Below are 15,634 nucleotides of genomic sequence, written 5' to 3'. Positions count from 1 at the left end.
AGGAAATGTTACTATGCAGATAGCACCAAAATTTTTTCATAAAAGTTTCTGTGTTTGATTGTGGCTTTAAAGCACTGAGCTCTGAGTTTATAATCTCAGTAGTTCAGGCTCCAAAGCCTATCAGCTCTATGCCAGCTCTTCGCATGGTGAGCCAGTGTGTTGGGGGGTTGAAGCACAGAGATGCTTGGTCTGAAGGACGTCCCTGTGCGAGGCACTGGAAGCTTAATCTGTGTGGTGACTGCTCTCTGTAGCGTGCTTTAGGGTGGAGTGTTCTTGTGTGGATACTCTGGGCAACCCTGTCCTCAGTTTCATTTAGTTCAGGCATACCTCTTCTGCACTGATTTAATCCCATTACCAGTCATTATCTGTGGGCATTTAAGTCGTTCCCTTTTCTTGCTTCATGAATGTAAATTTTTGTTTGTGTCTGCCCTTACTCAATTAAATCAGTCAATCACTCTGAAGAATTATAAAATGAAGATACTGTAGTGGTCTGTATTTACTAGGAAGGGAAATGCAGGGGAAAAGTTAGGGGGGGGAAAAATGAAGTTATATTTGTTATAAGATGATGAAACATGCTTGTTTTTTTCTACTAATGGTTACATGTTAATGAGTTATTTGGACTCTATTAAAATGTTTATATGCCATGCTACCAGAAACTAGGGATAGCTTTTCAGTATGAGCTCTGTGACATATTAAAGTCAGTCATAAGGTAGGCTAAATGGCAGCTCTCTAGAAAGAAGTCATACTTTGAGGGAACTGTAGCTTAATTAATCTAAATAATTGTTTCTCATGCAGTGATTTCCATAAAATTGCTAACAAAACCAGAACTCAGTTTAGGCTTTCTCTGTGTGCTGTACACTGTGGCTGAATCTTGTCATCATGAAACTGCAATTTGAATGGCTCCCCCACTTAAGGAAATTAGTATGAGATGAGTCAAAACTGGTTTGGGGTTTGGAATTCAGAGTTCTACTACTGAGGAGAAGCCATCCTCCATCCAAGGCCAGGCTGGCTTTGCAGTCTGAGCCATGTACTGCTCCTCTCAGATTTCAGTTTTCAGTTGTAATTTTTGACAGGGCTAACTAGTCTCTAAAATACTGTAGTAAGTATAATAATAACTATGGTTTATTTTCTCTTTTTATCAGCATTACAATATTTCATATTAAACAAGGTGAAGATTTTGCATGAATGTTTTTGCTTCTGTCTCTTTCCATGCTTTTCCTATTATTTGTGCAATTGTTTTAAAACTAAGAGTGCTTTCCTTAAGAGGGGACTTTGCTTGGTTGGGTAAAAAAAATGCAGGACTGAGTTACCAGGAGCAGGAGTTACTCCCATACAGCAGCAATGTGGAAGCACAGAGTGCCGGGTCTTTGCACCGTAAAGTTTGCACACAATCAGAAAGGGGCAAGACCTAAAGCTGAAAATACAGAAATAAAGATATCTGAGAAGCTGGAAAAAAGTTATGTTTATCTTAGACATATATAATCATCCTTCCTGCTAGGTAGCCCAGAGTGGTGACCAGGGATAGAAACCATATTCATGTCGAGGTAGCGGCTCACATTTTTGGGTGTCTTCTGACTCACCTTTTGAATGACAGCGTTTCAGAAGCGCTAAACGCTGCACAGTGAAAACACCCCCCCCCTTCAGCTCCCCGGTGCTTGGGGCCGGTCCCGGCAGGGGACAGGTGCAGCGTCCCCGGCCGCCGCTTCCTCCCACGGCGGGGGCGAGGCACGGCGGCCGCGCCTGGCCCCGGGGGGCTGGGGCCGCAGCCTCACACGCGCAAGGAGTTGGAGAAACCTGTCGCCGGCTCCGGGCGAACTTCCTCCCGCCGGAGCCCTTTCCTCTCCGGTTCTGCTGGGGCGGCGGCAGCGCCCGGCGCCACTTTCAGCCCCTTTTCTGGAGCGCAGGAGGGTCGGCCGGGGCCAGGCGAGTCACCGCGCTACGGGGGAAGCGCTGCACAACCTGGGGGCGCGAAACTTCCTCTGCCTGGGGTGAAGCGAAAGCCGCTGCATGACCGTAACCTAAAATAAAGAGCATCCACGAGGCGGGCGGGCCCTCCGGCGCCCGGGAACGGCGGCAGAATGGACCCAGTGGCCCGGCCCGGGATGGCCAGCCCCGGCTCTGGGGCGGCGGGTGCCCCTGCGCTGGGCCGGCTGCGGGTCGCTCCGGCCGCGGGGTCAGCTCGGCGGCAGCCCCAGGCCCTGCGGGGTCAGCCCGGCGGCAGCCCCAGGCCCTGCGGGGTCAGCCCCGGCCCCTCGCCCGCGGCAGGGCCGCGGCGAGCCGAGGTGAGGGGTGCGAGGGGCGAGCTCCGCGCGTGGCCGCCGCGCACATCGTCCCCGGCTCGGGCTTGTCTGGCCACCTGAAGCCCTTCCGTGGCGGCCCGAGACATCGGTTATCGGGGGGACAGGGGGGCAAAGGCTGTATCCACCTCACCCGCCCCCCCCGGGGGACGGCTTTAGGGCGAAATTAGCAAGTGGGCTGTCCCTCCGCTTGTCCCCAAGGGGTAGAGCCTGGTGCGCAAAAGGGGTGGGGATGTGGCGGCTTTCTCGCGGAGGTTTATTATTATTGGGTGGAGGAGGGGGGAGGGGGAGTCTGCCGAGCAGACAAAATGCGGAGCCCCCCCCGCCCCGCAAGTGTGTATGTGCGGGAGGCGGGCGGCCGCGGCTCGGCAGAGACCAAGGTAGAAAAGGGCGGGGGGGGCGGCTAAAGCGGAGAGGGCTGAGCAGCGGCCGGAGCATGCACTCCATGCAACAGTTCCCTGCCCTGCCTGCGGAGGAGGAGCGCTACCGGCAGGTCCTCTCTACCAGCCGGGTAAGGCGAGCCCGAGGGGTCCCCGCCGCGCGTGGGGCCTCCTGGGGACCACGGGGCGGCTGCTTGCGCCGCTCGGCGACCCCCGGGGTGCGGGGCGGCGTGCTCAGGGGAACACCCCCGACTGCCGCTGGGTGCCGGGAGGGGCGGACGGGAGAAGGGGAGCGCGGCCGCCGGCCCGGCGAGGAATCTCTGTGCGCGGAGCCGCAGGTTGCTGGGGCGAGCCCTGCTCCCAGCCCCGCCGTCCGCCGTAGCGAGAGCGGGCCCGTGGCTCGCCGGCGGGGATGGTGCCTTGTCCCGGAGCAGCCAGGGGCAGGTGGAGCCGTCCCGGAGCGCTCCCGTGGCGGAACTTGCGCGGCGATGCGGTAGAAGCGCGGGACGGCCGCGTCCAGAGGCGCAGGACGAAGGTGAGTCGCAGTTAACGACCGGCCGGTCGTTATTTGCGCTTCGCCAAGGGCTTCACGGCGCCCGCTCCCCGGGTCTCGCAGTCAGCGGGGCTGAGGTGCCTCTTACTCGCTCCGGCGCCGGGAGGAGCGGGGGGCAGTTGCGCCGAGCCCGACGGCAACAGGGCCGGCCAGGGTTTGCGGGAGCGAAGTTTGGGCTTGACCCGCGGCAGGACGGCCGTGGCAGCTCCACCGGCGGCCGGGCTCCCGGGGAGCCCATGCACCGTGACCTCGTCCCCGGCGCGGTAGCTACCTCCGGCAGCGGCGAGGGCTGGCGTCGCCGGCGCGTCGGATGGGCCCTGGGGTCGGGCGGGGGTCGCCTTGCCCCTCCTCTTACCCCCTCCCACGGCTGTCCGGCGGGATGGTACCGCTGGCCGCCGCCACCCACGGGAGGTGGTCGTCCCGTGGAGGGTCACGGAGGGGGGCAGTTAATCTTTTCAGGGAGAAGCAGAATACCCGGGTGGCTGCCAGTGCCCGAAGGGGACAGCGCGGGTGTTCCCGGCCTCCCAGCGCCCCCCTGCGAGGCAGGGGGCGGGGGAGACGCTTTTTTCCCCTGTGGAGAGGCTGCGGGAGGGCGGGCGGGACCAGGTACGAGGCGCTAGCGCGACCCTGCAGGGCCAGCTCCCCCCGTCCGCCCTCCCCTCCCCTGGCCGGGGAGCAGGTGCCGCCGCGGTGGCCCCGGCGCGTCTGGCGCTGCCGGAGCGGAGGGAGGGGAGGCACGGAGGGGCGGCCGGGGGCAGCGCTCCCGGTGGCGGTGCAGAGCCCCGCAGCTCCGGGCGGCCGGCGCGGGGGCGCAGGAGCGCTGAGCTGCTGCCGAAGCGCTCGGAGAGGGGGCGCGGAGCTTCCCGCGCTGCCGCACCGGTCCGTGCGCCACCCAAGTGGCACAGCAGCGGGTTTGACAGGTGTGTCATACGGCAGTGCGCCTCGGTGGTACCGGTGCTTCACTTGATTTATAATGCAGAATCCTTGGGCGCATTTCATGGCAGACGATTAATTAATTAACCTTTAGTTTAAATTATTGGCAGTCTGGCCGAGATGGTGAGACTCTTAAGTGAAATCAAATATCTAGAGCTTTTAATGCATTCACGGAGTCTCTTGGGAAGGTTTAGCTTTCAGCGGTAAAAATATGGGAATGGATTTTTCCATATGGCCACTTATACCCTTCCTGTGTTCCTAAAAGATGGACCAGTCAGCGGGACTAAATTGTAATTCTTTAGTTTTGTTTTTGTAATGGATGCCTTAGTTGGAGACCTCCGTTACAAGCTTCTCGGGTACCGCGGCACAGACGGTGTCACTGAGGTAATCCAGACAGCCATAAAGGAATAATACAAGGAATCGTAGAACCGCTTTTCTTTCATGTCTCTGTAAAAGCTGGTGACATCTCCCAAGTGTCTTGGCCATCAAGATGCTGTAGGAAGCTGAGGGCTTCTCTGGGGCACAAGGGAATCCCCAACAATGTCCAGACCTCCTTCAGAAAGGAAACACTCCTGACTTTTTCTCTCCCCTTCATCAGCAATTTATCGGGTACCCCGACAGCCAGGATTTTCTGGCCATGGGGAAGCCTGGCCCTTCAGCCTGATGTGTAACTGCCACCCAACACGCATCGCTAGCGAGGGCACCAGTACTCGTTTTCCTGAGCTCTTGGGGTGGTGAGCCAGGTAGCACTGCTCATGTGCCCTGGTCCAAGGCATCTGCTTGTGCCCTGTTAGTATCCGATGGGACTGTCAGGACAAAACATTGGTTTTCTTTAGTCTTTTGGAGCTGGGACTATAAGATACTGAAGAAAGCACTCACTTCTCCAGAAATCTTTGCTGGCACTTGACTGTGTGCCTGTGGTAGGTAACTTGAGTGCACAGTGAATCCAAATTATAAGATGGTTTGAAATGTGTTGCTGTTAGGTGTTCTATAAAATGTGCAATGCACACAGGGCAATCTAATGTATCTGTGTTATTGTTTAGCTGTTAATTATGTACTAGATGATGTCTGCAGATAGAAATGAAAGCCAGGACTGTTAACATTGCCAGTAATTATTTAAAAATACAGGCTTACCTGAATGCCTGAATGTATGAGCTGCTTTTTTTTTTTTTTCTAAGCTGATGTACGTGTTTGTGTCTTAGCGCTGCACTCCCTTGAGGACCATTTCTGTCCTGCCATTATGCTAAGGCCATGTATTGCCAGGCACATAATTTCTTGTCATTACTTGCATGGCCAAGTGAGGAGTGCAGGCAGAGGCTGGGGTGAATAAGCATCCCCACAGAAATCTCATTTGGAAAGTCCTTCCAAGAGAAGGCAGAACAGGCAAGAGAACGTTGGGAGGGTTGCACCCAGCGAAGAAACCCAGTGGCTCCTACTCTCACTGCTACTCAGCTGCTCTAACGAGCAAATGCTGAACTCTAAATAAGCCCTCTGGGCACAGTGGGAAGACAGTGTTTCCATTTGGTGTGGCCTAGTGGCTGTTTGGGCTCTGTGAGCCTTTGCCATGCTGAGGCCCAGCAGATGCGGGCTATCCCAGTGCAACAGGCACAGTGTAAGCACTACAGGCATGTCTGTAAGAGGTGGAAGCTGTGGCTTTGACCCCACCTGGACTGAGAGGCTGTGGGTACCAGGTCATCTGCTTCAGGCTGAGCAGCACATGCTGTGAGGCTCTTGCACACAGTAGCCTGCTGTGGTCAGATTTTAAAAGGTGGCAGCTACTGCTACATCGTGTGGGAAGAGTCGAATCCTGTCAGCGTGTTAGGTATCCTTGGCAAGCGCTTGCAGGGCTGGATGAAGGCCTTGGTTCTGAATGCCAGACAGGGTTTGGCAGGGGCGGGTGTCAGGCCACTTGCAGCAGGGCAGTTCTAGGCTTGCACATGCAGCCTAGGCCCTTCCAAATGTGGCAGCCAGACACCTCCTGATTTTTAAATGCCTTCAGGATGAAGCAGCTAAGAAGCAGGGCTGGAGGGGGACAGTCTGACTGCAGTTTGAAATGCTGACATTTCTACTCTGTCCCAGCTGCTTCTCCTATCAAAAAGAAATGGATGTCATCAATGGCAGGCTGGGTAAGTACAGTTCTCCAGCACCAGGGGAGGAGGGGGGGTGATAACCCCTTGTGAAGTGATGGATTGTCACAGTAGGACAAACAAAGCTTAAATTCTCCTGGAGAAGGTCTTCACACAGCCTCTGAAGACAGTGGCCAGACAGGCTCCAGCCTAACTACTCTCATTGCTTCTGGGTTTTTGATTCTAGTGACCCTCCACAGTCAATTTTTGTTATGTGAGGGTGTGCAGTTTCATCTGGAACTGTCCTGAGCCTCGGTGTGGGTGCCAGGGCATAAGAGTCTTCCACTTTCTGGGATCTGTAACTGGAGGAATTAATATGTGTGTGAGGTGGGTCCTCACTTCCTGAGAGGTTGCATCAGGAAAAACAGGGGAAAATGAGGGAAGGAAGAGCGCCTGGGCCTTGCCTAGATGGCTTGCCTCTTTGTCTCATGTCGCAGCCTCTGTGTCCTCTGGCTGGCCTGGACTGCCCCCTCTCCCTGGGCTATGAGCAGCAGCGTGGCGGGCAGAGGTGCAAGGTGAGCTGAGAAGTGCAAGTCAAGCCCAGCAGCTTGGCGAGCCACGGTCCTTGGGGTTTCCCCACTACAGCCGCCTTTGCCCCGCTGTGCTGAGGGACAGGAAGGGGGGGATCGTTCATGGGTGCCTCTCCCGGTTCTCAGCCCCATGACATAATAATATGATGCCAATCTCATCCCTTCCCTCTGTCCCCTGCCCCTCTATAAATAACTCTTGCTGGGCTGACCTGTCAGATCCCCTGACCCGGGCAGCTTGCAGTGGAAAGTCTGAATGTAAAAAATACCGTAGTAAAAATAGAGCAGCCGGGTAGCCCCTCCAGCAGGTCCTAGCGCCGGGGCCCAGTGGCTCTCTGCTGCACCATCCCTGCCAGTGTCGGCTCCCCTTGCGCCATGGACACCCCTTGTGCTAACGAACGGCTCCCCTGGTGCGAAGGGCTGCCCTCCAGCTAACAGCTTCCCTCCCGCTGATGCTCCCCTCGAGTGAAGGGCTCCCCTCGTGCTCACGGCTCCCACACACGGCACACCTGGCTGCACCTCTGCCAGCGCTCAGGCCCGGCCGGCCGGCCTGCACCACCGCGGCACTGCGCAGCATCAGAGCTTCCCCCAGCACCCGCATCGATGTACGCTTTAATACCCTAATGGTGAAGTCTATTCTCCTTTTTTTTAGCTGTCAGATGGAAGCATAATTCATTTCTGCTATTCTGCTGTGGAACAGATAGTTCCTTTCCAAGTAGTGTTTTTAATTTCAGCTTGTCTTTCTAATCAGCAAACATGAAAGAAATAGGGATAATGGTTTAATATCCCAAATGTAGAAATAATAATGAGACAACAATCAAACAAAAGCTTGCCATTTCAAAAAGAGATGAGAATCTTGCTGCCTCTGATGTCTGAATTAGATTTCATCCTGTGCCTACCTTGTGCAGAAGACTCTTCCCCTGAAGGGGTGGATTCTTCTCAGCTGTGGTTTCAAGCCACTATAATTTAAAGCAAAGCCACTATAATTTGAACCAATGCTTGTAAGGATTTCTTCATGCATATGCCATTATTTCTGGTTGTTTTCCCTGGAGGTTAGTCAGGGATAGACACCAGTTATCTGATTGCTGCTATGCTTTCTTCTTCTGGTGCATACCTGTTGCAGTTCCTGGCCCTCAGCACCCACTGGATCATGGCTTTCCCTGGGTGTGGTGGTGGGGTGGCTTCAGCTTACAGCCAAGCACCCGCATGACTGCTTGCTCACCCCGCTCCCCGACCCCCCCCCCATCCTGTCGAATGGGGGAGAAAATAGGAAGAACAAGGCTGAGAAAGCTTGTGGGTCAAGATGGGCTGGGAGATTACTTGCTGATTACTGTTGTGGGCAAAACAAACTCAACTGAAGGAAATTAGTTGATTACCGTTTAATATAAATATTTGATTATTGAGTCAGGTATTGTGAAACAAAACCAAAAAAAGAATCAAGTATTAAAGCGCTTGGGGAAAAGATTTCTCCTCCCCTATTCCCAGGCTCAGCTTCACTCCAGACTCCTCGCGCCTTGGTATCACTGCAGGTGGCACTCGGTCCCTTCAGTGAGTCCGTGAGTGGTGCAGGGGAGGACTGTGGTACTTCTCTGCTGCTCCTTCCTTCTCACTCTTCCTCTGCTCTGGTGTGGATCCTTCATGGGCTGCAGTCCTTTTGGGCACGTCTGCTCTGCCATGGAATGCCTACTTCTCTGACCTTGGTGTTTGCATTGCTGTTTCTCACTCTTTCCACTTCTCTGTCCATGTGGTATTTTCTTCCCTTTCTTAAATATATTTTCTTAGAGGCACCATCAGCTTGGATGACTGGCTCAGCTGTATCCTGTGGTATGGAGCCATCTGCAACTGGCCATGTCCAGCACCGGACAGCCCTTGGTCTCTTCTCATGGAGGCCACTCCTGCAGTCCCCCAACTGCCAGCAGCTTGCCAGCTACACCCAGCACAGATGCCCATGTTATCAGGGGCAGAAGTAGCTAGAAGTGGTGGTCACCTCATCATAGCATCAGCTTGGGAAAGTATGTTTGCTCACAACTGATCAAAGTGGCAGTGTCACCTCTGTGGCTCTCTGCTCCCCTGTTCCTCTTCGACAAAATCTTGAGGGGATGGAATGCATCCAGCCATCCTTCAGTTCCTTTTCACCATCTCTTGTCATTAGAATGGAACCCATGCAGCATCTGCTTCTTTGGATGCCACACAGTTTATAATTCTCTATTTTTGTTGGTGGCGTTACCAGTATAAGGTAAATTTTAGTGCATTCCCCTGTAGAAAGGGAAAAGAGGCTGAAAATCAGATACTGATGGAGCTGCTTTGGAATGGTGAAGTTTACGCTTTGATGATTCAAGCCCTGCCCCTCATTGCAAAGCATGTTTCCCACAACAGTATGTATTCTGTGGGACCGCAGCATTTGCATACATGCTAAATCAATACTTAGTGCTTTTTTTTCAGAGAGAACACAGAAACTGAGGCAGTTTTAAAGAACTTTTCCTCATAGAATAATCCACAGGGAACAGCTCCTGTAAACCTGTGGGAAAGTCAGTCAAGTTGCATCGTTGCAGGTGTTCCTGTAAGCCACTGCTCTTCCTGAGTTCCAAGGGTCACTTTTTCTTGCAAAAGAAGCATTTTCTATATTGAACATTTAAGTCACCTTCACCCAGTCCTTAGGGGAAAGGAAGTGAAGGTAGACATGAGTTTCCTTCTTTGGGACTGCATCAGACTGCATCTATTCCAAATTCATGTGTTGCATTTCAGAGAGGGTTCAAGATCAATGCTCAATGGATGGTGCTCGTGCTTTGGGACTGACTGGTCAGTGATTGTCAAAGTCTGTCTTTCCCTCCTTCTCTTCCTCAAACCTGTAACACTCAGTTCTGCCATATACAGAACCTAGTGTTTTAAAAACTTACATGCTAGCATCTTCCACGTCTGATCTGTTTGATACCAGAGAGATTTAGCTTAGAGATCTAATTGCCCAGAGCAATTGCTGTTGCTTGTCACCTCCAAGAGCTTCTAGTTTCAAAGTAGCCTATACTGTTGCTTGAGTATTACTGAAAGTTACTTGAGAGCATCTCAGACTCAGGAAGCATTTCCTGGGAAAAGAAACTCGTTTTTATCCCTTGCTGCCTCTGAACGAAGCAGTAAGAAATCGCTTATGTGCTTCTTGCATTGTTCATCTCCTTAGATTTCAGAAAGCAGTCAGGGCGTTCTTTTGGAAATAAAACCACCAGTAGCATTGAGGAGCGTTCCATCCCAGATCTCTCAGACATGCAGCTCTGCATTCATTTCATAATGCAGCATATATCTGTAATATACAGTTATATCTGCTTTGGATTTCCATGGGCCAGTGGTGTGACATGGATATTTCTTCCATTGCTGCTGCTTCCAGTGTCAAATCTTTTGTTGTGTGGATTATTCTGCCTATGTTAAAGTTGTCCCAAAACCAGTGGGACCTGGAGTTTATAGAAGCAGGACATGCTACAGTTGTCAGGTTTTCTTGAGGGACAGACACTGCTGAGAGACAGCTCATTGTTTGAAAGATGCTAGGTCTGTGCAAGTATGAATATTGTTCAAATGGATAATATCTCTGAAAGAATATCAGGAACTGTAGAGTAAGTAACTATCTCTTTTTTTTCCCCCTTGCCATCATTGCAGCAACCATGTAACAAAAGAATTAAGTTGTAAATGCCTTTTTTAAGCTTTGTTTGCCCCTGATCAGCCATTTTAAAGGTGTAAGTTCAAATAATTTGTAGTGCAGGTAGACAAGGCTGGAAAGGAAGTCTGAAATTGCAATTGAATGTGTTTAGAAGTTATTAACAATTCTCCTTTTCACTATAAAGTCAGAGTATATGGAAGTGTTGATAGTGGTCTGAAAGGGCTAGGAACCCAGATGGTTTCCATTTGCTTTTTCCTCATCATTGATAGGATTATTATGTGACTCGTGGAGATTTCCAAAGAAAATGTGAATGGGAGGAAAGCTAGCATCTGTTCTAGGGACGACAGTTAAATTGAATAGTCCTAGCCATAAATGCATGATTTTTCTTCTTTGACAGAATAATTGATCATATTGTTTCAGTGACTTGGAAGTTTTTATCCTAAAACTCCTTATGTGATCCATAGTACATCAGAGTCATAGTCAAACACGTACACCAATGTAAGTGTCTCGTTAACCCACTTAATCTTGAATTTTCTGTATCAGCTCATGGTTTCATAACTTTGACAGTAATGAATAGGTTTAATCTCTAGTCACCTCTTGAGTTAGTTTTGTCAAGATATCCTACTGAAGCAAAATGTTCTAAGATTTTTCTGAAGATGTTTCTGAACAAAGTGGTATCCTACTGAAAAATGAATGAATCACCTCTAATTTTTATAGGTAGTAGGTTATTGACCTTTGAGACATTCCGTAAATCCTTTTTCATCTTTGGGAAGAGGATGAATAAATATCCAGCTATGCTGAACAGGTGAAGCTTTGCTTTGACTCTAAACCATGTCCTTTCCTTTGAATAATATTGCTGCTGCTCTTATCCTTGGTCCAAGGGTTAGTATCTTTTTATTCACAATTTGGAAAAAAGTCAGTAGTGTAAGATGAACATTACATATTCAAATCTAAAATTTTAAGTTCTTCAAGGTAGGTGTTTATAGTGTAAGAATATACAATTTAAAGAAAAATGAGTAAGAAATGCATGAAACATAAGGAGACAAATGCTTCTAAGAAGATTCCTGATGGTTTTTTTTACCTTGCATTCCAGTTTAGCATCCAATTCACAACTGAAAGCTTCTGATTGTAAATAGGTTAAGTAATTGTATAATCAGCAATGCACATGGCACATATATGATGTTCTGGTCACCTTCAAGTTCAGAAGGCTAAGTCATCTGATTAGGCATTTATAGGAAAAATAAAAAAAGGTATGTCCAGTTATGAGGTCTAGTTGCCTTGTGCAGGATTGGGCTTCTGGTGGGATTTCTATGCAGGCGGTGATTGATACACTGAATGGGAGCCACAGGGCAGACAGGGTTTCATTTTGTCCATTCTAGTTTTTCAGGCTTGAAAACTGCTTTTAAGAGGAAGTTTTCCTCTAACTGTATCCCTCCACCCCCTCAAAATGTTTTTTCAATATGTTTTTATTGTCACGAATTAGGCCACTAATTTTTTTTTTTTTTTTTTTTTTTTTTTTTTTTTTTTTGGGGTGGTGGTGGTGGTGTATGGTTTCCAATTTTGCTTTCTGGTTATTGTGGTTTAAGCCCAGAGGGAAACTGGGCACTAGGCAGCCTCTTACTCACTTCTTTCCCTTCAGGGATGGGGAGGAGAAAATAAAACAAAAGTCTCAGGGATCAAGATAAGAACAGGGAGGGATGATTCACACATTAGGGCCATGGGCAAAAGATAGACTCCACTGAGGAAGAAAAAAATAAAATAAATTTAATTTGAACACCATCACTTAATTTACCAATCAAACAGAGCAGGACAGTGAGAAGTACAACCATAAAAACACCTTCCCTCCACCCCTCCCTTCTTCCTGGTCTCAGCTTTGTTCCCAGTTTCTCTACTTCCCCCCCCCCCCCCCCCCCCCCCGAGCGATGCAGGAGAGCAGGGGATTGGGGGGTGTGGTCAGTTCATCACCCGGTGTTTCTGCTGCTCCTTCTCCCTCAGGAGAAGGACTCCTCGCATCCCCTGCTCCAGCATGGAGTCCCTCTCACAGGAGACAGTCCTCCACAGACTTCTTCGATGTGAGTTCTTCCTAGGGGCTGCAGCTCTTCATGAACTGCTGCAGCGTGGGTCGTCCCCACAGGCTGCAGTCCTCCCAGCAGCAGACTGCTCCAGCACAGAGTTCCCTCAGCGTCCCAGGACTTCCTTGGTGCGGCCACCTGCTCTGGTGTGGGGTCCCCCACAGGCTGCGGGTGGGCATCTGCTCCACCAGTGACCTCCATGGGCTGCAGGGGGGCCCTCACAACACGGCCTGCTCCGATGCACCTCCTCCTCCTTTCTTCCACTGACCTTGGTGTTTGCATAGGTATTTCCCTCACAACTCCTCCTCCTCCAGGTTCCCCTTCCTAAATATGTTATCACAGAGATGTGGCCACTGTAGCTAATTGGCTTGACCTTGGCTCAGAGGTGGGTCCAATTTGGAGCCAGGGGAACTTCTAGAAGCTTCTCACATGAGCCACCTCTGTAGCCTCTCTCCCACTAGCAAAACCCTGCCACACACACAAACACAACACACTGGTGCTAATGGCTCTTGTGCATGCATCTGCTTATTGAATTCCTGCAAAGCGGGAACCTGAAGTGAGTACTGTCATACTCCCCTGCCTGTTGAATTGTGATTCTCAGCAATGTATAGCCAGGGACTTGCCGTTGCTGCTCTGCTTGCTTAGCAAACCTCAATGCGGTGAACATCTGGGTAGTCAGGAAGGCATTAGACTGGTCTCTGGGTGTGTTCAGAAAAACAGCATGGCACTCTTGAAACTTTCATGAATAATTTTTGCAAGCTCTAGAAACTTAAAGAAAACTAATATCCCCCAAAGCATAAATTCTGCATTAGTTAAAGATCAATTTTCCTAGAACACTTTCCCCCTGCCTACTGAGGTAGGCTGAATGGATGTTTGTGTTCTGGTGTTGAGAAATACCAGATAATGATAACCATAGTCTAGTTTTTAAAATGGATGTCTTCCATAGACACTACAGTTTTTGAAAAATCTTTGATATTTTCCATATGTTTACTACATCTTGCTCAGTTTATGAGGCATGGCAACATCACACTTCTTTGCCACCAGCTGTTTGTAATAAAGAAGAGAGCTTAGAATTGTAGTAAGTTTGCCATCAGCTGAACTATTTATTAATCTGAATGTTCTTGAAAGTTCAGCAAAGTTCCATTGTAAATATGGGAATCATCCATTATTGTAGTTGCAAGTTTTCATCAGTGAATTTATAAATAATTGTAAATATGTACAATATATAAGTATATGAACAATATTTATGCTGAAGTGGAATCATTATTCAGCAGCACTTCTTTTGAAAAATAAAGAGATTCAGACATACTGTGATTGAAGAGGTGACACTACTGTTCTCTACTAGTGCTAAATATCCTTTTTTTCTCCCTCTCTTCTAATTCAGATTTTAATGAGTGATCAGTACCGACCCTATATGATGGCTAAATGGTGTGTCTAATTCTCATTTTAAGTGAGGTGGAGAGCAGTTATTGGTATCAGACATAGAATCCAAGAAAATCCTTTCTTTTCTGCTTCAGCCCCTTTCCATGAGATGTCAGTCATAGATCACCTGTAATGGAGAACCAAGGCCAATAGTTTGCATGTGAATAACTTCCTGATTTTTAAATCAAATCTTCTCAGGGAAACAAATTATTACATTTTTTATTTAGATTTATTTCAGTATCAAATAGATGCCTTTCAAATTGCCTTTATAATCCATTACATTGCCAAGATAAAACACTGGAGCCATTCCCACAAGAACTAGATGAAATGAGAATAAACTCCTCAGAGCTCCAGATCTCCTGGCTTTAGTGCCTACATCTGAGTGACCAACTTATTTCCACCTCCCTCAAATCCCTCAGAAAGGGAAGAATGAATTATGGAAGAGCTGTTGCACCAGGAGCTAGCTCTCTTAAACTGAGCATACGTTGTAAGATTGTAACTTGGACCCTGGTGACACCACTAGCAGCACAGCATTTGTCTGTCATCTTGGATAAAAACAGATTTGGAACTCAGTATGTCAGTGGCTCTGATAGCTGGTTGTACCTCAGTTAGAAAGTTCAAAGCGAGGGTGGGTTATATCTGAGGAGTCTGCAGCCACCCTGTGTGGACAGCACCGTAGGCATACTCTAAAGAACATCTAGCGTGACAGGCAGCAGTGCAGGGTCTCAAACACACAGGTAACTGGAACACTGTAGATGTGTTTTTTTCTCAGCAAATTTACCACTGGCTCTGTCTCAAACTCAATCTGGAACAGCATCAGAACTGCATCATCACAGAGCTGGGTGAGACATACCTGAATGGCATCTTGTTTCTTCTGAGCTTCTCATGTGTATCTTTACAATTTATCAGTTCCAGAGTTGTCTCAGTGGCTCACAAAACTGCTGACATTATTTGTCAGGAGTTAAGAATCCCAAATTTGTGTGACAGAAATGAAGGAAAGAATACTTCATCAACATGCATTAGTCTGAATTGGTGACTTCTGGTATGCCCAGTTTGGATTTTTACTACACGGTGTCTCATGCTGGATTAATAACAGCTTAAAAGGTCACTTGAACAGGAGTGGCCAGTGGGCCTCTATGATAGTCTGAAAGGCAAAAAATCACCTTACTTGACACATTGTGTCTTCTGTACACAGAAGAAACATCACTGACAGAGTTACACTCTACTTACCTTAAGTGAAAATGTTAGTCAGGAAGGGTAAATGTGTTTCAGATTTCTGATTCAGCCAAAAAAAAATCTGCCTGATCATTGCATCTAGCACCAACCAATTATTTCTTTTGCAAAGATGTGCCCAGCTTTATATGACATCTCCCTTACTGGGGTACTGTGTATTTCAGATTAGTATGATGGTTCAATATGTTTATATTTCACTGGTTAAAATAAAGGTAAATCAGAGTATTTTATTTCATGAATGGGAAGGGAAGTCTGGTCATCAAAATGAATTTTGAATGAATTATGTCAGCGTTTTATAATTTGCCTGAGGATATGGAATTTCTTGGGCGAAGTTACAGGATTACAGTGAACTTGAACTTCAGGAAAACTAGCACATTTCATTGTGCATATAACAATTCATGTGATAATTACATGCTTCTCATGTTTGCTGCCTTGCTGTATGAAAAGG

General features: G+C 48.8%; 1 protein-coding gene across 2 annotated transcripts in view; it reads left to right on the top strand.

Annotated features, from left to right (window-relative positions):
* The first annotated feature begins 2,691 nt into the window (after window positions 1–2,691).
* CORIN (corin, serine peptidase) overlaps window positions 2,692–15,634 on the top strand; it is a 179,254-nt gene continuing 166,311 nt past the window's right edge. For both annotated transcript variants that reach the window (XM_074904747.1, XM_074904748.1), the window contains exon 1: window positions 2,692–2,808. In XM_074904747.1, coding sequence (XP_074760848.1) covers window positions 2,734–2,808 — 75 coding nt within the window. In that variant the 5' untranslated portion in view covers window positions 2,692–2,733. The remainder of the gene's footprint in view (window positions 2,809–15,634) is intronic.

The sequence above is a fragment of the Athene noctua genome, chromosome 4 (assembly GCF_965140245.1).
Source record: "Athene noctua chromosome 4, bAthNoc1.hap1.1, whole genome shotgun sequence".
Lineage (NCBI taxonomy): Eukaryota > Metazoa > Chordata > Aves > Strigiformes > Strigidae > Athene > Athene noctua.
The sequence above is the reverse complement of the archived record's forward strand: the minus strand, read 5'-3'. Positions and strand labels throughout refer to the sequence as shown.